The sequence below is a fragment of the Lontra canadensis genome, unplaced genomic scaffold (genome assembly GCF_010015895.1).
Source record: "Lontra canadensis isolate GAN:19392208 unplaced genomic scaffold, GSC_riverotter_1.0 scaffold40, whole genome shotgun sequence".
Taxonomy (NCBI): domain Eukaryota; kingdom Metazoa; phylum Chordata; class Mammalia; order Carnivora; family Mustelidae; genus Lontra; species Lontra canadensis.
In genome coordinates this window covers 8,858,186-8,885,717 of record NW_022631034.1, presented here as the reverse complement: position 1 = coordinate 8,885,717, position 27,532 = coordinate 8,858,186, and the positions used below count along the sequence as shown (strand labels likewise).

The following is a 27,532-nucleotide window of genomic DNA, read 5'->3' as shown; positions in this document are numbered from 1 at the left end:
ATTTTGAACATTAACTCCTTATCAGATACATGATTTGCAAATGTTTTCTCCTACTCTGTAAGTGGGAGTTAGTTGGTGGTTTCCTTTGCTGTGTAGCAACTTTTTAGTTTGATGTAGTCCCACTTATTTATTTTTGCCTTTGTTGCTTATACTTTTGAATGAATATATATATATATATATATATATTGTTAAGACCCATGACAGGAGTTTTTCCTTATGTTTTCTTCCAGGAGTCTACAGTTTCATTTCTTATGTTTTAGTTTTAATCCGTTTTGAGTTGAGTATTCAATTTTGTAAGTGGTACGAAATAGGGGTCCAATTTCATTTTTCTGTATGTGGTTATCCAGTTTTCCCAACACCATTTCTTGCAGAGACTATCCTTTCCCCACTGAGTAGTCTTGATTCCTCTATCAAATATTATTTGACCATATACTTAGGGGGTTTATTTCTGGATTCTCGATTCTGTTCCACTGATCTCTGAGTCTGTTTTTGTGTCAATTCCATATTGTTTTGATTAGTATAGCTTTGTAATATAGTTTGAAATGAGGATGTGTAATGGTACCAGCTTTGTTTTTTTTTTTTCTCAAGACTGTTTTGGCTATTTGACATCTTTTCTGGCTTCGTATGAATTTTTATCACAACAGAATGGTATTCACTTCCTCTTTAGAGAGCACTTTCTCATGCATCCTATCCTTATTATTCTCTTCCACAGTATCATATTTGTTTTTTTCCTAGACTTACTGTGCAATCAATCATTTTATTTGTTGATCTTTACTTATGTATTACCTGTTTCTCATACTAAATTGTGAATTCCATGAGAGTAGATATCTTGTCTGTCTGGTTCACCTTGTATTTATAGAATGTACCATAGTACCTTGCATAGAATAGGTATCAAGTAAATATTACATAAGTACAAGAATGAGTATATTTGGGGTGCCTGGGTGGCTCAGTGGGTTAAGCCTCTGCCTTCAGCTCAGGTCACGATCCAAGAGTCCTGGGATCGAGCCCCGCATCGGGCTCTAGCCCCGCATGAGCCCCGCATCGGGCTCTCTGCTCAGCAGGGAGCCTGCTTCCTCCCCACTCTCTTTCTGCCTGCTCTCTGCCTACTTGTGATCTCTGTCTGTCAAATAAAAATAAAATCTTTAAAAATAAAAAAAGAATGAGTATATTTTTTGGTTCCCTGATACAATGTGGTCTGTTTTATAATTTCTACCAGTACCAGTATCAACCAGTCTGGTTTTCTTAATCCTATAAGCCATCCTTAATTTCACATCTTTGTGATGTGTCTCACGTACTCTAAATCACACTGAGATTTTTCCACTTTAACCATCTAGATCATTTCTACCCATGGTAGTTATTTTTATCTCTACATTTTAAACTTTATTTTCTAATGTTAATCTTTTAAGTGCATTACTCTTTTATTTTTAAATCATGAAATTAGACTATTTGAAGGGTAGGATCATATTATTTTTCTGCTTTGTATTTCATCCCCCCTAACAGTCTTGGCTTCCCTTCATTTCCATCCTGCCTCTCTCTCTCTCTCTCTCTCTCACACACACACATGTGTGCATGCACACATGCATATACATATCTCTCACCATAGTAGCAAATAATAGACACTTAACAAATAGCCATTGAGAAAAGTTGCTAGGGAGATTTTGTGAAACAAAGAGGAAGGACTTACAGTTAGCCAAGTCTTGGAAAATATGGGTCCTCCATGAACTTACATCTCAAAATGCCAGGAAAGAGGATAGTAATAGGAACTGAAACCTGTTATGTATGATGCATTTTAGTGCTTTGTTATAAGAAAACTGGGAATATTCTTGGACAAAATTGAGTATAAGACTGCCTAATGACTCCCAGACTTACTATTAAGATGTTACTCTGAATATCTTATGTTGAAATAAGAGACTTACTGGCATAGTATGTGATACATTTTATGTCCAATGATTAATAGAAGATGTATATGAACTTAAGGAAGGTTTGTATTTTAATATTCAGCTTAGGAAAACTGCATTTGTATGTATTTCCTATAACTGGATTTAAATTTCAAACCCTGTTCCATTGAACATGAATGTCAAGAATTACTTAACTAATTGAATATGAAATATAAAATTATTCAGAGATAAGATCTAACAACTTGCTATTTTGCTGTTATTAATATCAGTTCTAGAATATACTTTGCTATGAAATTAATCTTGGTTTGACTTAAATTCTGTGAGAATATGCACAATCCAGTTTTCCTTTGTTAACCTTATAAAATACATTTAATATTTAATAATAATTGCAGAGGAAAACACACATTCTTTGGCGTAATCCATTGGGTTGATTACAAATTATTAGAATGAGAAAATCTTATTTAAAAAAAAATTTTTAAGATTTACTTCTTTGACAGAGAGAGAGATCACAAGTAGGCAGAGAGGCAGGCAGAAAGAGAGAGAGGAGGAAGCAGGCTCCCTGCCGAGCAGAGAGCCGGACACAGGGCTTGATCCCAGGACCCCAGGATCATGACCTGAGCCAAAGGCAGAGGCTTTAACCCACCGAGCCACCCAGGCGCCCCTTATTATTTTTTATGGTTGTTTAAATAAATCTCACTAGTAGCTGTGGCATATTCTGTAATTTGTCTCCCTGGACATCCATTCCAAATCATCTTCTCTCTTGGTTCCTCTATTACAGAAGCTAAAAAGCTAAACACTCAATTTTCCTTACCACCTGCCAGGCAGGGATTGCCATGAGACACAGTTCTAGCCAATAAACCAAAAGGAAAGTCAGGAAGGACCTTCTTTTCTATGTAAAAAGTCAAATTTTTATTGAATAGATTGAGGTATCTTCAGTGACTCGTGACATGAAGTCAACTTGTGACATGAAGTACAGCATGAAGCTCAATGTCTACAAGCTAAGGATGAAGGAGTAGAAAGATGAAATGAGTTAGGTCTCTTAGGGCATCAGTGAATGACACACCTGTACCAGCTCAGGACTGCCAACTACAGGATTTCTTGTTGTGTGAAACAGATAAATTCCTTGGAATCAAACCATTGTTTCTAGTATTAATTTTTTGTTGTTTGGAACTGAACACATTCTTAACTGATACACCTAGGCTCAAATTTAAACTGGATTACACAGAGAGTGCATTTAATAACTTCAAACCACTAAACATTGAGAAAACATTTAGTTTTATCTGAAACACCCTAAAAAGGTTAAGTCCTTTTTAAAATTAATAACTATGACCCTATTCTTACTTTCCTTTTTTATAGTATACACAACTTGTAGAATGAAATGTATTAGCAGATCTTTGCAGTAAAGAATGAACAATTTATATACCATTTCAGGCTCTAGACAAATGGTTGGAATTTCCCACTTTGCTGAACAAGTTGAGAACAGAGGGACAAAATATTTTTATACATTTTTGAAAATGTCTACAATGTATTAATGTTTAATGTTCAGGCAACCCTTTGACTCATTTATTCAGTAAACATGTGTTGGATGCCCCTGCTTCTTTTCTATGGACGTGTCATGGAAACTATTTCTTACTGTAGCATTGTACAAATCTGTTAATTTTTTTTCTAAAACTGGTAGAGACCTCCCATTTCACAGTAAGGATTTACCAATGGCATGCTGGTATAATGTCCAGTATTACTCAAGCCAGATTTATCATGTTGCATTTTTTGTTTTCCTCTGAAAATGGAAATAATTGCCAAAACAAACAAATAAAAAAATTTTATGATGAAGAAACATTGTTTTCTATGTGCATGATTTAAATCATTAATAACCAAAATTCAATTTCTTAATCAAGATGAATGGGTAGATCTATAATCCCAGTAAAGGATTTTAACTTAGTATAATCCTGATAACTTTATAGCCATATAGTTTGTAGTTTGATTTCTATTAAGTTTATTTCTCTCCCCCATTCATTTTAATGGTTAATAGTTGACATTTCTCAGCTTATTTCTATTCTAAAATAATAGCAAATTCATACTCAAATGATTTTGTTTTAGAATTTAATTATTTTTTTAAATTTTCATTTGATTTTTAATTTGTGTTTGATATACACTTTAAAAGTTACTAAAGAACATATGTGACAAGTTTCTTCCCAAACACACAGTTCCCTGTCTCTTTTTAAAAAAAATTTATTTTATTTCTTTTCAGTGTTCCAAAATTCATTGTTTATGCACCACACCCAGTGCTCCATGTAATACGTGCCCTCCATGATACGCACCACCAGGCTCACCCAACACCCCACCCCCTTCCCCTCTAAAATCCTCAGTTTGTTTCTCAGAGTCCACAATCTTAATGGTTTGTCTCCCCCACCGATTTCCCCCATCTCACTTCTCCTCTCCATCTCCCAATATCCTCTGTGTTATTCCTTATGCTCCACAAGTGAAACCATATGATAATTGACTCTATCTGCTTCACTGACTTCACTCAGCATAATCTCCTCCAGTCCCATCCACATTGATACAAAGTTGGGTATTCATTCTTTCTGATGGAGGCATAATACTCCATTGTGTATACGGACCATATTTTCTTTATCCATTCATCCATTGAAGGGCATATTGGTTCTTTCCACAGTTTGGCGACTGTGCCCATTGCTGCTATGAACATTGGGGTACAGGTGGCCCTTCTTTTCACTACATCTGTATCTTTAGGGTAAATACCCAGTAGTGCAATTGCAGGGTCATAGGGAAGCTCTATTTTTAATTTCTTAAGGAATCTCCACACTGTTTTCCAAAGTGGCTACACCAACTTGTATTCCCACCAACAGTGTAAGAGGGTTCCCCTTTCTCTGCATCCTCTCCAACACTTGCTTACTGTCTTGTTGATTTTGGCCATTCTAACTTGTGTAAGGTGGTATCTCAACGTGGTTTTGATTTGAATCTCCCTGATCGCTAATGATGATGAACATTTTTTCATGTGTCTGTTAGCCATTTGTATGTCTTCTTTGGAGAAGTATCTGTTCATGTCTTCTGCCCATTTTTTGATGTGATAATCTGTTTTGTGTGTGTTGAATTTGAAGAGTTCTTTATAGATCTTGGATATCAGCCCTTTATAGTGTCATTGTGAATATCTTCTCCCATTCCGTGGGTTGCCTCTTTGTTTTGTTGACTGTTTCCTTTGCTGTGCAGAAGCTTTTTGATCTTGATGAAGTCCCAAAGGTTCATTCTTGCTTTTGTTTCCTTTGCCTTTGGAGACATATCTTGAAAGAAGTTGCTGTGGCCGATGTCAAAGAGGTTACTGCCTATGTTGTTCTCTAGGATTCTGATAGATTCCTGCCTCACATTGAGGTCCTTTATCCATTTTGAGTTTATCTTTGTGTACGGTGTAAGAGAATGTTCAAGTTTCATTCTTCTACACATAGCTGTCCAATTTTCCCAGCACCATTTATTGAAGAGACTGTCTTTTTTCCACTGTATATTTTTTCCTGCTTTGTCGAAGATTATTTGACCATAGAGTTGAGGGTCTGTATTTGGGCTCTCCACTCTGTTCCACTGGTCTGTGTGTCTGTTTTTGTGCCAGTACCATGCTGTCTTGGTGATCACGGCTTTGTAGTAAAGCTTCAAATCAGACAATGTGATGTCCCCAGTTTTGTTTTTCTTTTTTGATGTTTCCTTAGCAATTTGGGGTCTCTTCTGGCATCTACTATTCCCAGTTACTTGTGTAGTCTGACCTAAAATTATTTTAAATTTACTCCTTTACCTAATGGACACTCAAACAATTATAAGTATAAAAATGTTTTACAACTGAGGTGATTGCTTTGCTAAATTAATTTCTAAACTGAAGTTTTATTTCATGTTCAGAAAATATAAGGATGATTAGAGGACACTGTTAAAGGTTAGTGTGGACGTAATAAACATTCTAAGCAGAGGCAAGGTTCTAAGATCTCCACTGAATAAATAGCAACTTGAGATAATTAACAGAGGTGTTTTTATTATTCAGCTTTGCTAAATATACATAGAGGAAATGACAAAAGATAGACATAACATCAACTTGTAAAGACTTGATTAATGAAAGTTTAAAGGCCAACTCTGTTTTCATTTTATGCCATCCTTCAAACAACTGTATCTTAGAAAGCTTATGAGATTATTATGTTCACTGGTTGATGAAGTTGTGACTTGTTAGATGTCTTAATGAGGCATTTATGGATGCAGATTTTCAATTCCATTCCCACTTATGAATGTTTGAGCATTAAGAAAGTTTAATCAGAAAACAATCCCTCATCCCCTCACGTACTTGTAGTAGCAATTTTTGTTTAACGATTACAAAAAGGTGTGTGTTTTGAATTTTAATCAATAATGGTCAAGAAAAAAGTGAAAGCAGAAAATCAATTTTTAAACATATTTTGATGGGATCACAAGGAAATTAATATAATGAGATAAATCAACAATCTATTTATAGTCATCAAATGTAGTTTGTTTCTCTATTGCAAATGCAATTGGTGTCCATTGTGGAAGTTTTGAAAAAAAAAACAAAAACAAATAAAGCAAAAGAGGAAAACAGAATCACACAAAACTGTGTGTGATTACCACCCAGAGATAATGACCACTAATTTTTTTTTGCATATTTTTGTCTTGTTAAGCATTTATATAGATTTTATAAACACTTATAAGCATATAACATGTTCTATAATCTACTTTTTACTGAATATATTATGAATGTGTCTTCATATAATTTTTATTCTAAAAAGTATTCCCATCTTTTCTTTTTTTTTTAATTTTTAAAATTTATTTTCAGCGTAATAGTATTCATTGATTTGCACCACACCCAATGCTCCATGCAATATGTGCCCTCTCCAATACCCACCACCTGGTTCCCCCAACCTCCCATCCCCTCCCCTTCAGACCCCTCAGATTATTTTTCAGAGTCCATAGTCTCTCATGGTTCACCTCCCCTTCCAGTTTCCCTCAACTCCCTTTTCTTTATTATAAGGAGTACAGTGTTTTAAATCCTTACAAATCTTTACTTCTTCTATATGAGTTTCCATGGTATAAATTACTAGAAAAGAAATTAGCTCAAAGAGCATACAATTTTCTAAGGCTCCTATCATCAATAATCAATGATTTTTATTATTAACAGTTTTGGTGACAGGTATGAATCTTCTCTATTTAATGTGCATGCCTTTGGATACTAAAAACATCAGCTACTTATCATATATTTATTAGAAGGCATGAAGTTTTTAAAAAAATTTAATAGCTGAATTTCAGTAACCATCCCAGTTATGAGAATGTTCGTTGTTTCAACAAATATTTTGAGCACCCCTACTCTGTATTTCTGTGTAAAAGGGACTCTAACCTAGTCTCAGAAGATTAAAGAGCATTCTAAACTGATACAGATTCCCTCTAAAATTAGTTGATAACTTTGGACTAATGTTCCAAGGCTGTTTGTTCTAAGCTAGATCTCTAGCACCTCTTCTATATAATACCTTTTATCCAGAATACCACATGTAATATGAGCAATGACTGTGATCTGGCTCTCACTTTACTAGCAATTTATTTAGTGGTTTCCACCTACTGACAGGTTCTTGAAAGCAAGTTTTACAACGATGATGAATAACATAGTAAGACCAATTATGTCTGACCTTGTCCCATTTTAAACAAAAGAGACATTTATATAAGCATCACTAAACTCTGTATAAGAAAATGAGGTTTTATTTTCCCTTTACAAGTAGAAAATATAAACCACATCCAGTTAAAGCTTTTCTCTCAAGGTAGTGGAAACCCAAATGCAAATGGGATGGAAGAAGAGACTAACCATAGAGTATAGAGAAGATTTTTACATCCAAATATCATCTTATATGATCTAAGAAATTTGAAAGACATTATCAACATCATCCTATAATTTCTTAGGATATCAAGTAATTTGGTATGTTTTATTTTTCAGCAAGTTTAAAATGTGCTAAAAAATAATAATCTCACAAAATTAATACTCCTTAATGATTGGATGCTGGAATTAAATTTTAAGGTCGATGTTAACCTCAAGTCATCCTTAAAGCTTTTTTGAGATTTGAAAAACTTGCATTAAGATTGAACACCTGAAATAAACAAGTTCATGTAATTAAAAACTCACTTGCAGCTTCCTGTTAAATTTCTGATTTCAGAATAGTGGAATTCTTCAAGATACACTTTTAACCTCATATTATCCTTGTAGAAATGGTAAGTACAAGTGGAAAGGATATAATTAACCCCCTCAAACACAAGTTCTTAGAGAATGTTTCTCACAAAATTACCAAATTCTCCACTAATAGTGAAGAGTGGAGGAATAAAATATATTTAACATATAAAATATAGTATATAAAATATATTTAACATATTTAACTTTACCCTGACATAGCCCAAATTTTGAGTTTGCTGATGTATTAGTATCAATTCAGATGATTCAGATGATTAGTATTCATTCAGATGATCTGTCCAATTCAAGCCATACTCCGTAGGTGCCAAGTGTATCTCAGTGAAGCTTGGAGGGTGGCCCCAAAGTGCATTGTTCCATAGTAAAGCCTCTAGGAAGTGAAGCAGTCTTTCTATTTCCTGGGACAGACTTCTGCGGGGAGAATTTGAGAGGTGACAGATGACTTTAATGTCATCGTGCAGGTGCCAGCAGAACCACAGAGGAGCAGTGGTTCTAAACTGTGAGTTATAAATGCAGCCATGTTGTAGACAGATGTATCCAGGTGACACTAAGAATTTAAGAATGGGAGGTGATTATCCGACTGGAATAACAAGCAGTGGACAGTCTCTAAACTGACTCATTAAACACAAACGGATGATCTGTCAGAGAATAATGACTTTCAGGACTTTCATTCTCACTATAATGCTTGATATTAATGACGTTTCAGAATGGTTGATATCAGTGGGGTTTCATCTGCTACAAAGAAAGAAAACCAGTAAATGAATCAGTTTCTGAATGAAGGTACAAAACTGTCCCTGAAAAGGAAGCAGAATGACAGTTCTTGGAGAATAAGAACTAGTGTGTAACTGAAGTATGCATTTAACAAACAAAGCTCTCTTATGACCTCCTAATTTAATCTCATGGGGGTTGTGTGAAGAGGAGGAAGGAGGGGGGGAGGGGAAAAGAGATGGATTTATTTTACTGGAGACAGTAATATCATAAGCTTAAGCTTGACCAGAGAATTGAATCCCTGAAGAACATAGTCACTATATAGGGCTCCTCCTCCCACAAAACCCTGACGTTTGAAACAGTACTTTTAATTTCCTAAGAGCCCGCTTAGGGAACAATCGCCTGTCAGATGTAAGACGCATGTCTTACTGATCTTTCGTGGGATTGTATGTCTGTACCATGCAAGGCTTTGTATCAAATGCTGCACAGAGGATGTTATGGTCTAGGCAAAAATTTCTATAAAGGTCCAGGTAGTAAATATTTTAGGTTGTATGGGCCAGATAGTTTCTACTGCAACTACTCAACTCAGCCCTTGTAGCACAAAAGTAGGCTTAGAAAAAGTATATATGAACGAGTATGGCTATTTTCCAAAAATCTTGATTTATGGAAGCTGAGATTTGAATTTTGTATAATTTATATGGCACAAAATACTATTTTTTGGATTTTTTTAATCATTAAAATTATAAAAGACACTCTCAATTCACAAGCTATGTAAAACAGGTAGTAGGCCAGATTCGAGTTAATCTAACCCCCTGGTCTAAATTATAATAAATGGAAGATAGTTGCCTTGGGGATGTACAAACAAAATGTTGGTAAGTCTACAAAGTTAAAAGGGATCTCTTCCAGTTGAAAACTTCATGAATGAGGTGATATTTGAATTGCTTTGAAGGATGAATTTTTTTTTAAAGATTTTATTTATTTAGTTGGCAGAGAGACAGAGAGAGAGAGCACAAGTAGGCAAAGCAGCAGGTAGATAGAGGGAGAAAGAGACTCTCTGCTGAGCAGGATGCCCAAGGCAGGGCTGGATCCCAGGATCCTGAGGTCATGACCTGAGCTGAAGGCAGATGTTTAACAGACTGATTTACCAAGGCACACCTGAAGGATAGAATTTTAATTTAAACAAAGTTTACATGTAGGGACACCTGGGTAGTTCAGATGGTTAAGCATCTGACTCTTGATTTCAGCTCAGGACATAATCTCAGGGTTGCAAAATTGAGCCCCACATGGACTCTGTGCTGGGCATAGAGCCTGCTTAAGATTCTCTCTCTTGGGGTGCCTGGGTGGCTTAGTGGGTTGAAGCCTCTGCCTTCAGCTCAGGTCATGATCCTGGGGTCCTGGGATAGAGCCCTGCATCGGGCTCTCTGCTCAACAGGGAGCCTGCTTCCTCCTCTCTCTCTCTGCCTGCCTCTCTGCCTACTTGTAATCTCTGTCTAATAAAATAAAATCTTTAAAAAAAATTTGTGATAGATGCATACAATGGAGTAGTACACAGTCCTAAAAAAATGAAGGGAATCCTATCATATGAAGAATGGGATTTTATAGATGGGTTGAAGAGCCACACAGGGGCACTTTTGTGCGTAAAATGGAGCATTGCTAATGGTTACTAGGTTACTAGGTTACTAGGACACTAGGTTTAAACACTGGCTGTTCCATGCAAATCAGAACATACAGGTTATTCCAGGAGGAAGAATCTAAAGGGGCCATTTAACAGAGTGCCCTGAGTGTAGTCAAGGGAGGCTGCATAGGTGTATTCAATGAATGAAAAATCCCGAGTTGGTTGAAGCACATTGAGAGGAATAATGGGAGAAAAAGCTAGAAAGATAGTCTGGGGCTTGAACTAGGATTGAACTTGTAGGTTCTTAAACATAAAGCTAAGACATTTGGAAATTATTAAGTAGGTGGAGGAGGGGCAGTGCTATTTTTTTTTCAACAATAGAATGATATCATCACATATAACTGATAATCAGTGATCTACAGAATGAATCAGATCAGGCAGAGACTACATACAGGAGCCCAATTAGGAGACCATGGCACTAGTTTGAAGACAGGATAAGAGAATTTGGATTGAGTCCAGGCAGCAGGAATAGAAAGGAAGGGGTAGATGAAAGACACATCAGAGAGAAGTAGACAAGAGAACTTGTCAATTCAATACAAAAGATAAGCTAAGAAAGGAAAAGTCAAAGGAAACTCCCATGATTTAAGTTGTGGTTACTATACACATAGTACATTTGTGGGTTCCAGATAGGAAGGAAGGAGAAATCTACAAAGGTATCTATAATTGGGATCCTAGTCTTCATTTTGCAATTTGGAAAAATAGGATAAGATAGTAATGGAATTTCTGTAGTTTAACTTTTGAAAATACTTTTGTATCAGAGTGGCTCGATCTGAATAGAGTTTTGAATAGCTTTCTGAGTAAATGTGAATGTGAGCAATTTGTTTTGAAAAAGTTGGACTTTGATTTGGAAGGAGGGTGACAGAGAGGATTGGGGCATATTTATCTTTAACTATTCTTTCTTTCTGGGTCCTAGTGGGATGCAACCCATTTTTAACTTAGTACAGTAGCTCATAGTGCTTGCTTTGAAAGTAAAAATGAATGCACTTGAGAAAAAGGCACAACAATGACAGACCTCTAGGGAGAATATGATTCAGAATGATTTTCAGCCATGAGGTGGTATCACCCAGGTATTACAATAGCTGTCTTAAGAGTCTTAAAAATTATCCAAACCAAATTAAAAAAAAAACAAACACCCCATTTCTGGTCTTGTGATTGACTTCAAGTTTCAAGACTGGAAATGATATATAAACTAAACAAACAGTAGAACAGATCAGTGAAATCATGAGTTGGTTCTTTAAGGAAAACAATAAATTTGATAAACACCTTGCCAGACTTATCAAAAAGAAATGAGAAAGGACCCAAATAAATAAAATCACAAATGAGAGACGAGAAATAATAACCAATAACACAGAAATACAAACAATTATAAGAGGATATTATGAAAAATTATATGACAACAAATTGGACAATCTGGAAGAAATGGAATAATTCCCAGAAATACATAAACTACCAAAACTAAAACAGGAAGAAATGGAAAATTAGACCCATAAACAATAAAGAAATTGAATCAGTAATCAAAAATCTTACAATTAACAAAAATCCAGGACCAGATGGGTTCCAGGAGAATTCTACCAAACATTTAAAGAATAATTAATATCTATTCTTCTCAAACTATCCAAAAAAATGAAATGGAAGGAAAACTTCCAAACTCATTCTATGAGGCCAACATTACCTTGATTCCAAAACCAGACAAAGACTCCATTAAAAGGAGAACTAGAGGCCCATATGCCTGGTTAACATGATATAAAAATTCTCAAAAAATGCTACTAAATAGAATCTAACAGTATATTAAAAGAATCATTCACCACATTTGAGTGGGATTTATTCCTGGGCTGCAAGGTAGTTATATATTTGCAAATCAACATGATATAACACATTAATGAGAGAGAGGATAAGAACCATATGATCCTCTCAATAGATGCAGGAAAAGCATTTGACAAAGTACAACATCCACACATGATAAAAACCCTGAACAAAGTAGGGATAGAGAGAATATACCTTAATATCATAAAAGTCATATATGAAAAACCCACAGCTAGTATCATCTTCCATGGAGAAAAACTAAGAACATTTCCCCTAAGGTTAAGAAAAGACAGAATGTCTACTTTCACCGTTGTTAATTAATGTCATCCTGGAAGTCCTTGACTTAGCAATCAGACAACAAAAAGAAATGAAAGGCGTCAAAATCAGCAAGGAATAAGTCAGACTTTCATTATTTGCAAATAACATGATACTCTATATGGAAAACCCAGAAGACTCCACCAAAAATTGCTAGAACTGATACACAAATTCAGTAGTGTTTCAGGATACAAAATTAACAGACAGAAATCTATTGCGTTTCTGTACAACAATAATGAAACAGCAGAAAGAGAAATCAAAGAATGGATCCCATTTACAGTTGCACAAAAAACCATAAGATACTTAGGAATAAACCTAACTGAAGAGGTAAAAGACCTGTACTCTGAAAAGTATAAAACACTGATGAAAGAAATTGAAGATGGGAAAAACATTCCATGCTCATGGATTGGAAAAACAAATATTGTTAAAATGTGTATGATACTGAAAGAAATGTATACCTTTAATGCAATCCCTACCAAAATACCACCAGCATTTTTAAAGGAGCTATAACAAACAATCCTGAAATTTTTATGGAACCAGAAAATACCCTGAATAGCCAAAGTCATCTTGAAAAAGAAAAGCAAACTGGAGGCATCAGGATTCTGGACTTTAAGCTCTACTACAAAGCTGTAGTCATCGAGACAGTATGTATGGTACTGGCACAAAAGCAGACCCATAGATCAATGGGACAGAACAGAAAACTCACAAATGAACCCACAACAATGTGATCAACTAATATTTGACAAAGCAGGAAAGAATATCCAATGGAAGGGGGGGAAAAGCAATCTCTTCAACAAATCATGTTGGCAAAACTGGACAGCCACATGCAGGAGAATGAAACTGGAGGACCACTTTCCTATACTATATACAAAAATAAACTCAAAATGGTGAAAGACCTGAATGTGAGACAGGAAACCATTAAAATCCTAGAGAAGAACACAGGCAGTAACCTCTTTGACATTGGCCATAGCAACTTCTTATTAGATACGTCTCTTGAGGCAAGAGAAACAAAAGCAAAAATGAACTATTGGGATTTTATCAAGATAAAAAGCTTCTGCACAACAAAGGAAACAATCAGCAAAACTAAAAGACAATCTACAGAATGGGAGAAGATATTATAAATGACATACCTAGTAAAAGGGTTAGTTTGCAAACCCATAAAGAGCTTATAAAACTCAACACCCAAAGAACAAATAATCCAGTTAAAAACTGGCAGAAAACATGAACAGATACTTTTCTAAAGAAGAATCCAGATGGCTAACAGACACATGAAAATGTGCTCAACATCACTCATCATGAGAGAAAAACAAATCAAAACTACAATGAGATACAACCTTACGCCAGTGAGAATGCTAAAATTAACAACACAAGAAGCAGCAGGTGTTGGCAAGGATGTGGAGAAAGGGAACCCTCTTACACTATTGGTGGGAATGAAAACAGGTACAACCATTCTGGAAAAATGTATGGAGGTTCCTGAAAAAATTAAAAATAGGACTAGTCTGTGTCCCTACAATTGCACTACTATGTATTTACCAAAAGGATACGAACGTATGTTATTTGAAGGGATACATGCACCCTGATGTTCATAGCAGCATTATCAACAGTAGCCAAATTATGGAAAGATCCCAAATGCTCCTCAACTGATTGATGGATAAAGAAGAAATGGTATATGTGTGTGTGTGTGTGTGTGTGTGTGTGTGTGTGTGTGTGTATAACTCAACCATAAAAAGAATGAAATCTGGCCATTTGCAATGAGGTGGATGGAGCTACAGGGTACTATGCTAAGTGAAATAAGTCAGTCAGTGAAAGACAAATACCATATGAGTTCACTCCTATGTGGAATTTAAAAAACAAAACAGATGAACATGGCGGGGAGGGGGAAAGAGAGGCAAATCAGAAAACAAACTCTTAACTATAGAGAACAAACTGAGAGTTACTGGATGGGGGGGCCTTGTAGGATGGGTTAAATGGGCTATGGGTATTAAGAAGGGTACTTGTGATGAGCACTGGGTTTTTATATGTATGTGATGAATCACTGAATTCTATATTAGAAACTACTACTGCACTGTATATTAACTAACTGGAATTTAAATAAAAACGAAGTAAAATAACCTATTTCCCACAAAATACTTGGGATTGTGACAGATGCCCTGAAATCCAAAAGAAAGGGAAAATTAGATGCTACAACTTGTAAAAATTTGAATTAAGCTTCTGCTTTGTCCCTGACTTACAAAATAGTGCTCAAGTTATATCTGATATTTTGTCCAAATTCAATTTTCCAATGGTTTCCTAACAGTAATATTTTTCTTTCTGGAGGGATTATGTCTGAGGAAAGGGAGAAAAACAGATGAATTAATGGGGAAAAATAGCAGGTAATTGTAATTAACTGAAAGCACACACACACATACACATCTCCCCATTTCTTAAAAGATTTACTTATTTATTATTTGAGAGAAAGAGAAGGCATGTGGGGGAGGTGACATGGGGGTGCAGAGGGAGAGAGCTTCAAGCAGAGCCCCATTGAGTGCACAACCTGTGGGGCTATATCTCACAACCCTGAGATCATGACCCGAGCTGTAATGAAGAATCCCACCCTTAAACCATCTGTTCTACTCAGGCACCCTGACCCCTATTTTTAAGAAGGAGTTTCTAAAATAACAAAGAGTGGTCCAGGTGAAAAAAGGCAGGGGTAGCTGGCTTGCTGATTTCAGGGCTGCTAGGTTGGTCTAAGGGTGCAGCTGGGGCCGTCAAGTGGCACCCATGAGGGGGAGGGCTCAGCTTGCATGTGGAAGGCCCTCACCAACTTCTAGTGCTCCTCAGTGGGAAAGTGAGCATGCCAAGTTGCTTCATGGAGAGCATGAGAGACCCAAGTTTCTTACCCCCATCTCCACATCAGGGCCAGGCCCTTTTCCTGGGGAGATGGTAATCCCCTTTTCCTGGGGAGAGTTAGAAGTCACTTCATGCCCAGCTATAAAGATGAATAAAGAGAAAGAGAATCTGGACCACTACCCTTTGGGAACACAGCACTAGTTTGGACCAGGACTCTGCACACAGACCAGAAAATTGTATGGGACCTTAAACTCACCTTCCTTACTTGTATCAGATGACAACCAGTTTACTGATCTTCCATCCCTTTGCTTTTGATGGGGGAAAATAAACTAGTCTGGCCAGAGGGTATGGTCTACTTTCTCCAAAGCAATGTACCAGAAAAGCAAAGCAGATTTGAATACATTATCCTCCCTGGTCCAAGAATATAATCTCCAAACACCTAAAAGTGTGAATTTTTGAGAAATGCTATCCCACCATGGTGGGAGACTGCTGGGGAGTAGTCCCTGGTGCTGTAGCCTATACCTGGCACCAGAAGAGAGAGAGAGAGACAGAGAGATAGAGAGAGAGAGAGAGGGAGGGAGAGAAAAACCATAGTGTAAAACCCCATATGGAACCAAAATTCCAGGTGATGCCCATTCATTAGTGCTAGTAGCTGAGGAGTGAGGGTTTTAGTTTTAAAAAATTTCCTTTTGGGCTCTGCTGCTTTCTATGTGCCCTGTCCTTTGAGATTGGCAAGTTTTTTCCAGTCATTGCTAGTAGATGTTTACCTCTCCTTGTGCTTGCTACATAAGGTTATAAATATATAACATTATAATACTATGTAACATTAGATTATTATAAATAAGAATTATATAATTATATAATATATAATTATATATTATATATATTATATATTGTATATTATATATATAATAGTATATAATATTATATATATATATAATAGTATATAATTATTGGTATAAACATATTATAGGTATAAACATAAGTATATAATTATAGGATGCTGGCCAATCTGGTTCTTCTGGTCACACCTGATCTTCCTCTTCTTGGTGGTTCTGATTAAACAGAAGGGCTTTAACAACTTCAAAATTTCTAATTAAGGCACACCAGTGTTCTAGTTTTCTTTCCTTTAGTTCTTTTCCTACAGACATTTCTTATTAGATTTCACCCTATTTAACTACTGCTGTCAATTTAACGACCTCCTAGTAGGATGAGAACCTGATGTTGAGTAGGGTCTGTCAGAATGCATGTGAACCAGACACTCTCCTCACCTCCAAGCAGGTTTTTGCTTTTCAATGATTGTTAACCAAAGAAAGCTAGAGCACCTGTTTTCTTCTCTTTTTATTATTATTATTATCATAATTCTTTAAGTGAAATTTAAAATTCCTGGGTTGAAATTGGATTTAAGCAAATGATAGTTTGTGGATTGAGTGTGATTAACTTTCTCCATGAATGATTCATTTCCTATTGTGGGATAGAGTAATCGGGATGTGTGACATTTTGGATATGGTCAATTTGAGGCTTTACAGAAAACTGAAATAATATTAGAACAACTGCTAAATGAAAGGGTTAAGAATTGGAGATCTAGATATTTGTTCTACTTTACCCTCTCTCTACTTCTCTCTCATGGACCTTAAATAAATCAACTCACCTTACTACCCCTAAAAACCTAAAGGTATTCTTAAGAAACTCACAAGGTATGTGAAAGCAGTAAAGGTATAGCTGGGCTTTATCAATGGAAGGTATTCCTGTGTCTGTTACTGTACAGTTATGATTCATTATTATTCCTACTACCATCACAAAAAATAGTGTCTAACTTCAACCAGCCTGCACTAAAACATTAGAGGATATATTCTTATGCTCTCAGGAACAAAGAAGTTTTTGCTATGAAAATTCTCATGTGCAGCTTTTAATTCTGCCAAATAGTTTGAGCTTTTTTCTTTACTAATAAATTTTTCATTAAGTTTCAAATAGATAATTGTTGATTATTTCTCACTTTAAGATACAGTTTTGGCCTTCCAGACCACTTACAAGCTGAACAAGATAAAATATTAGGATTAGGAAATTAATTGAAAGCCTTGAGTATCCCTGCTGGATTTTTTTTTTTTTTTAAAGATTCCATTTATTTATTTGGCAGACAGAGATCACAAGTAGGCAGAAAGTCAGGTGGAGAGAGAGGAAGAAGCAGGCTCCCTGCTGAGCAGAGAGCCCAAGGTAGGGCTTGATCCTAGGACCCTGGGATCATGAGCTGAGCTGAAGGCAGAGGCCCTAACCCACTGAGCCACCCAGGTGCCCAAAACTCAGTATCTTTTTTTTTTTAAATATTTTATTTGTTTATTTATTTGACACAGAGAGAGAGAGAGAGATCACAAGTAGACAGAGAGGCAGGCAGAGAGAGAGGTGGAAGCAGGCTCCCTGCTGAGCAGAGAGCCTGAATCCCTGCTGGATCTGAGCTTGATTTGTGATCTTTAGCAAATCAATGAGTTTCTATCAAGCCAGTTTTCCTCTAAACCAAGTCTGACAATATTTAGTTTATGGAATGGCTGGGAAAATTACAGTTTTGAGCCATTTCATTTTTTAATGCATTATATACATTATTGTGAGTTTGGTTGCTGTCGCGGCGGGCGCAACAAATCTACCAGGAACGTGAGGGTAAGAGGATGGTGAAAAGAAATTAAGAGACAAAGAGATGGGGGCAGGAGGAGCATTGAGGAGGATGTCCAACAGTGCTAAGTTTATTCAAAGCATTAGGCCATATATATAGTGATATTACATCTGTGTCTAGTTAAACAACCACGAGTTCCTCGTGATGCCACATGGCTGATGCCAGTACAAATACAGCAAACCTGAAAGTAATTTATGGGCTGTACTAGGGCAGCAAGGACCAGCAACGAACTTTTGACCCCAACCGAATTGTTCTCATTTATTTAGCAAGCGTGTGGGAAGTCACGTAGGCGAGCGCACAACACATAGCACAGACCCTTTCTCAGTGCTACTCAACTTTTCCCGTCCTAAACCTTTTGTTAGGTTATTTGGACTTTAAAGGAGGCACAAGTCAGGGCCTGGTTTGGTCCTTGTCTCAAGCCTTATTGCAGCCTCCCACAAGTTGCAAATCTACCCCCTGTAGAAGTTTATGTAGTCAGTCCTTTACTTAATGAATAGTACCCTTTTTTTAAGAGAAGGAGAGAGGTGGGGGAGGGGCAGAGAGAGAGAGAGGGAGAGAGATAATCTTAAGAAGGTTCCATGCCCAGCCTGGGCTTTGATCTCACAACCTGAGAATATGGCCTGAGCAGAAATCAAGAGTTGATTGCTTAACTGACAGAATCATATAGGTGCCCCAATAAGTAGTACCCTATCAATGTGTATGTAGAAAGATAATGGGGGGGACGGGAGAAATGGAAACTGGCTTTTTTTTTTTTTTAAACTATACCATACAGTGGGGAGGCACAATGAGGAAAACCATAAAATCAAATAAATTACCACTTCAAATAAAAAAAAATTTACTTGATATTGCTGGACTTGTCTCTAAAAACATCATACAAATAAAGAACCAAAAGAAAATAAATACTAAGAATTCTGAGGGAGCTCCTTTAATCATGGAACTGTGACCGTTCCATCGCTGCCAAATCTCTGATTACAAGAATACATCTGATACATCTTTTAGAAATACTGGAAATGAAATGGCATAATTACTATTACTACTTTTCCCCCTTTCCTATATTTGTTTACTTAGGTAAGATGTTGTTTTGGGCCCCTTTTAATTCTGTATTCCTTTTTGTCTTTAGGAATTGTACAGATGTCCTGTGCTGCATCATCTTCGTACTGTTTATCATTGCCTACATTCTTTTAGGACTCGTGGGTGAGTAAATACAGGTATAGAAGAGATTTAAAATTTGCTAATGGAATAACAACTAAGTCAATGTCACATTTTTAATATTAATCATTTTCTTCCCCAAACCTTGTTATAATTGATTATTGTCTCTTCTGGGATGACTGTGCCTCACAGGTACTCATTGGGTAGCAGACTCAAACAATAATAAACAAAAAGTAGTTTATTCAAAGGCAAGTCCATATTACTTAAGTACCTACAATTATAAAGAAGGAAGAAAAATATCTTACGGTTTTGGGGCACCTGGGTGACTCAGTTGGTTAAGTGTCTGCCTTCAGCTTGGGTCATGATCCAGGGTCCTATGAACAAGGCCCCACTCAGTGGGGAGCTTGTTTCTCCCTCTCCCTCTGCTCTCTCAAATAGATAAATAAAATCTTTTAAAAACCCCAAAACTTATGGTTTCTTTTTAATCATTTTTACTCATGAAATTCTCTTAAGCAGCTAATTATGTTCACGTTGCTATTTACTAGTATGCACTAAGGTCTAGATTAGTTTAGGTAATATATAAACTTTTTTTATAAGCAAATTAAAAAGAAGGAATAATTATTAAGAATTTCACCACATTGTATATATACAATGGAATATTATACAGCCATCAAACCCCCGAAATATTGACATTTGCAATGACGTGGATGGAAATAGAGGGTATTATGCTAAGTGCAATAAGTCAATCAGAGAGGGACGATTAACGTATGTTCTCACTGATTTGAGGAATTTGAGAAACAAGACAGAGGATCATAAGGGAAGGGAGGGAAAAAATTAAACAAGATGAAACCAGAGAGGGAGCCAAACCTAAAGAGACTCTCAATCTCAGGAAAGAAACTGAGGGTTCCTGGAGGTGAAGAGGGTAGCAGGGATGGGGTGGGTGGGTGATAGACATTGGGGAGGTTATGTGCTAAGGTGAGTGCTGTGAATTGTGTAAAATTGATGAATCACAGACTGGTACCCCCGAGACAAATAATACATTTATGTTAATAATAAAAAAAAAGAATTTCACCACATAATTCATTGATGTTTAAGAAGTCTTATTGTCTTTAACTACAAGGAAGGGATATTCTGTTATTTACTGTTAGGTTGAAGGTTTTTCTTTGAAGGTGAAAATAAAGAGAAAAATATACAAATTATTAACATTTTTTAAAACCTACGAAAGGGTAGTGAATAGTTTCTGTAAAAAAAGTTTTCATAATTGCGTGTGAATGTTCACTTTTCCCTTTGAGACGGAAGTCCTGTTCCTTAGATGCTGACTCAGGAAACTTTAACATATTATTATGAGAGCAGGGGTTAGAAAACCTTCAGTAATTCTAGTACCAATAATGAATGGGCTGGAGTGTGTGGACAGAATGCATAAGCAGAAAGAAGGCTGTGCCTACCAGAGGAACAGTGGAAGATGCTCTTCCTGGTTCTTCAGTTTTATCTCCCAATAGGAGAAATACTTTGAGAATAGCAATTGAAAGTAATTTTCAAAAGATCACCTCAGTAATACCATGCAAAAACTATGCAGAACTGGAGAATTCAAAAAAGTAAGGCAGTAAGAAAAGTAGGGAGGGAAGAATAAAGGAGAAAAAACCACAATACTAAATAATGTTCTCTAAGACTTTCTGAAGATTCCTTTGTTATTTCTTCCAAGCATTTTAACTTCTCAACATTAAGGCAGTTGTAGCACAATACACAGTCTGTATGTTGAATATTATAATATCGTAAATTTTCTTATGCAGTTAAAAGAATTTTAGCTTCTCTAACTTTGGGACTCATCTCTAACTTTGGGATGCTAACTTTGGGACTCATCTTGCCTTAATTTTTTTTTTTTGATTACTTTTACTTTTTGTCAGAGAACTGACATTGGTTGCATAAGAGAAAGAAGATTTAGAGTCAGGTTGTTCTAGGGTTTCCTCCTATTACTCAGTGGACTTGGGCTACTTTCTTAACCTTGGTTTTCTCATGTGTGAAGTATATAAACACCATCTACTTTGCAGGGCTGCTGTGTGGAGTAAATGAAATGATATCCAGGTACATCAATAATGGTACATACAAATTACTAGGCAGTATTTCATTTGCTATTATTGTGTAATCTAGTTGTTCTGAATTTTAATAAATTGCTTAAGTGTAATTTACTATATTGTTTCTATGGCAGCCCATAACTTGGGTTATTAAAGTTTGAATACACACAGGAACTTCATAAGGATCTCGTACTGTCTCCTCCATTTCTCAGGACAAAGTTGTGGTTCACAGAGAAATGTGTTCTGTCCTTACATAGATCTGGAAAAGCCACTGCCACTCTCTCACCTGATGACACAGTAGAGGAAAAGAATGGGAGCGCGCCCCATCATCCCCTCTGGAGCAATATAAGAATTTTGCTTCTTGGTTTAAGATCTCCAGATTTGGTTTATCATCATTCACATGAAGAAATTGAAGGATAAATGTTCCTCAGTGAAAAACTGTGTTCAGTATTGGATTTAGTGATTCTTCCAAATTAATCCTGATGCCACTGATTAAAATGAATGACTCATAAAATTTACTTTATATATATACATGCATATACACACACATTTATGTATATACACATTTATTATATATATACTTATATATATATACAGTTATATATATACACATTTATATATATACATTTACTATATATACACATATATACATACACATTTACTATATATATACTTCTCTCATTCCTGAACTACAGATAGTCTAAATAGTCTAAGATAAACTTTAGTCTTCAGTTATGTCCTATGTTGGATTAAAAGAAGAATGAAGGTAAATGATTAGCAGAGATTACTAGGAGTGTGAAAAATTTTTTGACAAGAATATGTACTTCACCTGATGAAAGATGGCACTAACTCAGTTTCACTGATGTGTATTATAAGTAGTGTGAAATCAATGAAAGGTAACCTTGCTTAAAGTGGCTCTCCTGCCTGCCACTCCTCAATGATTGCTAATCTAACAGGAATAGAGGTACCTCAAGTCAGTACTACTTTATTTATTTATTGAAAAAGATATACGTGTTTTTATTTTATTTTCAACTTTTAACTTCAGTATAGTTTACATACAATGTTACTTTAGTTTCAGATGTACAATATAGTGATTCAGCAAGGTCAGTGCTACTTTTGCTGCTATTTTACTATCCCAGAAGGAGGAAGAAATTTCTCTTTCCCAGAAACAGCCCAGCAATGACCACTGAGGGACAGTCATAACTCAGCCAGTAGAAACCACTACACTTCAAATTCCAGGTTACTCAAATTGACTTTTTTTTTTTTTTAATAATAGCCCTCTCAGCTTCCCTTTTCCTCTTCATAAAGCCGTGTTCATCTCCTTTGCTCAGTTTTGTTGTAGCTTGCTCTTGTTATTCCCGAGTTAAACCCATTTTTGCTGGTGAAACAACTGGCAGTTTTATTTTTAAGGTTCATAGTAGTTTGACATCTTTTGTTGTTTTGTTAGACCAGGGCCTTCTAAGGTATATCTTTTGTCCATTTCTTTTTATAAAAAGTTTTACCATGAAAAAGCCATGTTTCTTGCAAATTCTGCTGCGGGGGAAAAAAACTGTTCTGTGCCCTTTATGTGGAATATGGCCAGCTAGGGTAACACTTGGATGCAACAAAGGCACTTGACATTCGGCTAATGAAAAGCAGAACTTCTGTTCAAGTGAGTAAAGTGGAGTCTGGGTAGAAGATAATCACATCTTGAAAGATCAAACTAACATTTATGATAATCGCTGTCTTTTGTCCCACTTCACTGATGGTTGCTATCCAATTATTGTACTAACTAGAAAAATGAATAGGAATATTTATCATGCAAATTGTCCTTTGTTATCCTTGTGCTAACATTATACAATAATAGCACAATTTTAACATTTAATAAATTTTTAGTTCTCCTTATATCCTCTTTTTAAAAGAATTTTAATTTCAGTAGGGTTAACATACAGTGTTATATGAATTTCAGGTGTACAATACAATAATTCAACCATTCTATACGTGACTCAGTGCTCATAAGAAAAGTGGACTTTTCTTTATCCCCTTCACCTATTTCATCCATCCCCCTACCCTCATTTGTCTCTATAGGTTAGAATCTGTTTTTTGGTTTGTCTCTTTATTTTTCCTTTGTTTTGCTTCTTAAATTCTACATCTGATTGAAATCATATGGCATTTGCCATATTTCTTGTTCTTTTAAAATGTATTTCCAGTTGAGTATGTCAGTTCATTGTCGTATTTACATATAAAGCCCTTGGAGTTAGGGTCCAAAGTTTGTTTTTTGGTTTTGCTTTTCAGTCTTAGGAATAATTATTCCTATTAATTGAAATGATAGGACATTAATATAAAAATAAAATAATGTAAACAAACTGAGAACTCTCACCGTGCTGTGAGAGGCCCAGCCCACGTGGAGAAGCCCTGTGTGGGGGTCCGATTATCAGGCTCAGCTGAGCTCCCGGGAACAGTATTTACTATCCACTTCACAGGGTTTTCAGATGATTGAAGCCTCTGTCAACATGGGACTGCAGGGGCCCCAGCTGAGGCTTCTCTAGATTTCTGACTGCCAAAATAACTAGCAGAATAAAATGGTTGTATTGAGCCGGGGGGGTTGGAGGTATAAAAATAGGTAAGGAGAACAAAATTTTGTACCTGGAAGTGAGATGCTGCTTAACAAAACCTGAAACACAGGCATTGGTTTTTAAGCCAGGGTATGTTCAGAAGCCCAATGGGTTTGGAGGAAACTATTAGAGTTTGAAAGAAAATGAGAAAAATGCAATTAGAAACAGGAGAGGTCACTTTACTACATGGAAGCGGCAGTTTGGCAATGCTGTTGCAGATGGTAATGTGGGAAGTAGAAAATGTACCTAATGAAATCAGTGATCTAGCTGACGAGCCGCCTATGAGAGGAACCAACCCTGAAGGGCCTCATCCACACCTGTTCCTGACTTGGGTGATGAGATCCAGACTTGGAACCTGAGCCTGATGCTTTAATTGGATGAGGCTTCTGGGGATCTTGGGAGAGTATAAACGTATTTGATTGCAGAGAGAATGTAACAAATGTGTTGCCTGAGGCTGGCCTAAGGTAGTTTTAACACATGGCTGTGACTTCTTTGCCCCTCTTTCTGCGGAGAGGTATGGAATCCCAAGCTTCGCTTTGCTGGTGAAGCTTGGGATTCCTTCTTCAATAGAGAAATGAACTAAGCCAAATAAGACTAGTTAGGGGCCTTGATATGCAAGTGATTTATAGATTGGTGGCAAAGGATTAATGGAAGGCCATCATGGATCCACTGCACTTTCCAATAGACTGAAAGTACACAGTACAGAAAGGAGGAGGCTTTGCATAATTCAGTCTTAAATCCGTCCTAGAATGAGGTAGAGAATAAACAAAGGAGCTAAATTAATAATTAAATGTGGTCAAACTTGACTCCATCATTTCTGGTGTTAGAGTATATGGGGGTAACAATATGGCGTTATGTGTACTTTGCTATTCATTGCTTCAGGAAATCCAGCATATCATTCTCTTCCCTAACTTGAACTGCCCCCAAATGCCAAGGAGGGTGGAGTCTTACTTCTGGTGTCTAGGTGGAAAGAGAGACCTTAGAGTCTACTGGAGCACTGACATTTCTGTTGGTGCCATTTGGTATCCTTTCTCAGTCAGTTGCTCATCTGGATCCTTCTACTACTGTAATGGTTTCCTATGCTAGGATCCAAAAATAGAGCCTATAGGTCTTTATGCAGTGCTCAGCCATTTCTCCCTGAAGCACTACTTGTGTCTGAATGTGGCCCCTACTCTTAGGCCCCAGTATTCAGCCTAGGGGACCAGCTCAGTCTCTACCTTCATGGCAAGGTCCCTTTTGGAGTATTTGTATTCCTTTTGGCCTTCAGACTTGGTTCAGGGTCATTCTCACCTGTCCTAAATTGAATTCTCAGTAAGGTTTGAGTTCTTGTCCATTTCTCATGAAGAAAGTTGATCTTCCCCATCCCAGGGAAAGTGGAACAAAAGGGAGAAACCATGTTTTCATCACTGAGAAATCACTCAGATGAGCTTCTGAAGAGCAGAGGTAATTCCAAGGTGACTTTGAGTCTGTCTATACACAGAAATAGTGAACAGTTTATCTTACTAATAAATAAATATAATGTAAATATGAATTATGCCTCACCAAGCATCCTGTTACAGTTTGTGATCTTGATGGTATGATCCTAATGTTCATGGTAAGGGGAAATTGATGATGGACAGCGGCTCTGACAGGATATCCCGCTATGCTTTTAGTCTACCCTAAAACTAAAACGTGCCTTCCTATCAGATCACAGCTTGGAAACATTGTTTTTGCAAGAAATTTGAAGAATTCTAGTTCCTTTATTTTTAAAATTGTTCTAGTAAACTTTATCTTTTTTTTTTTTAAAGGTTTTTCTTTTTCAGATGTTAATTCCCATATAGTCAACATGCAGCGTTATATTAGTTTTGGGTAAACAAGATAGTGATTCAACAACTCTATAAATGACTCAGTGCTCATTATAAGTGTACTCTTAATCCCTTTCATTTATTTCACCCATCTTCTCTCCAGCCTCCTCTCTGGTAACCATCAGATTGTTCTCTATAGTTAAGTCTGTTTCTTGGTTGGTTTGTTTTTTTCTTAAATTCCCCATGTGAGAGAAATCATATTTGTCTTTCTCTGACTGATTTACTTTACTTAGCAGTCTACTGTCAACACTCATGTTTTACAAATGGCAACATTTCATTTTTTATGGATGAGTAATATTCCATTTTGTGTGTGTAAGCGTGCATGTGTATGCTTGTGCATGCACACGCACACACACAGACACCACTTCATCCGTTCATTCATGGACAGGCAGCTTCCATAATTTGGCTGTTGGAAATAATGCTGCAGTAAACGTAGGGATGCATATATCTTTGAATCAAACTAGTGTTTTCATATTCTTTGAAATATGAAATATCCAGTTGTGGAATTACTGGATCATGTGGTAATTCTATTTTTATTTTTTTGTGTTACATACATACATACATTCCACAGGGACTGTGCCAGTTTGCATTCCCATGAACAGTGCATGAGGTTTCCTGTTGCTCCATATCCTGGCCAAGAAACTTGTTGTTCCTTGTGTTTTTGATTTTAGCCATTCTGACAGGTGTCAGGAGATATCTCATTGTGGTTTTGATTTGCATTTTTCCCGATGGTTAGCGATATTCAGCATCCTTTCATGTGTCTGTTGGCCATCTGTACCTCTTTGGGGAAAAGTCTGTTCATGTCTTCTGCCCATTTTTAAAGTAGATTTTTTTTGGGGGGGTGTTGAGTTGTATGAGATCTTTATGTATTTTGGATACTAACTCTTTTTTAGATATGTCATTTGCAAATATCTTCTCCCATTCAGTAAGTTGCCTTTTAGTCTTGTTGATTTTTTTCCTTTGCTGTGCAGAAGCTTTTTATTTTGGTATAGTCTCAATAGTTTATTTTTGTTTTTATTTCCTTTAGGAGACATATCCAGGAAAATGTTGCTATGGCAATGTCAAAGAAATTACTGCTTGTGCTCTCTTCTAGGATTTTTACAGTTTCAGATTCCACATTTAGGTCCTTAATCCATTTTGAGTTTATTTTTGTGGATGGTGTAAGAAAGTGGTCCAGTTTCATTCTTTTGCATATGGCTAACCAGTCTTCCCAAACTATCTGTTGAAGAGACTGTCTTTTCCCATTGCAAATTCTTGCCTCCTTTGTCAAAGATTTGACCGTGTAATCATGGACTTATTTCGGGGTGCTCTATTCTATTTCATTGATCTGTGTGCTTATTTTCATGCTAGTTTCATACTGTTTTGATGTTACAGCTTTGTAGTATATATTGTAATCTGGGTTTATGATACCTCCAGTCTTTTCTTTTTCAAGATTGTTTTGGCTGTTGGGGGTCTTTTTTGGTTCTGTACAAATTTTAGGATTATTTGTTCCAGTTTGGTTAAAAAAAAATCTGTTGGTAGTTGTATAGGGATTGCATTAATCTGTAGATTGTTTAGGGTAGTATAGACATTTTAACAGTATTTGTTGTTCCAATCCATGAACATAGAATTTCTTTCCATTTGTACTATCTCCAGTTTCTTTCCTCAGTATTTTATAGTTTTCAGAGTATAGGTCTTTCACCTTCTTGGTTAAGCTTATTCCTAGGTATTTTATTATTGTTGGTGAAATTATAAATGGGATTGTTCTCTTAATTTCT

At 36.3% G+C, this 27,532-nt stretch overlaps 1 protein-coding gene across 3 annotated transcripts in view; it reads left to right on the top strand.

The window, feature by feature from the left end:
- The window catches only part of SLC44A5 (solute carrier family 44 member 5), a 393,104-nt gene that overhangs the window by 251,117 nt on the left and 114,455 nt on the right, over nt 1-27,532 (top strand). For all 3 annotated transcript variants that reach the window (XM_032870125.1, XM_032870124.1, XM_032870123.1), the window contains exon 5: nt 19,237-19,310. In XM_032870125.1, coding sequence (XP_032726016.1) covers nt 19,237-19,310 — 74 coding nt within the window. The remainder of the gene's footprint in view (nt 1-19,236; nt 19,311-27,532) is intronic.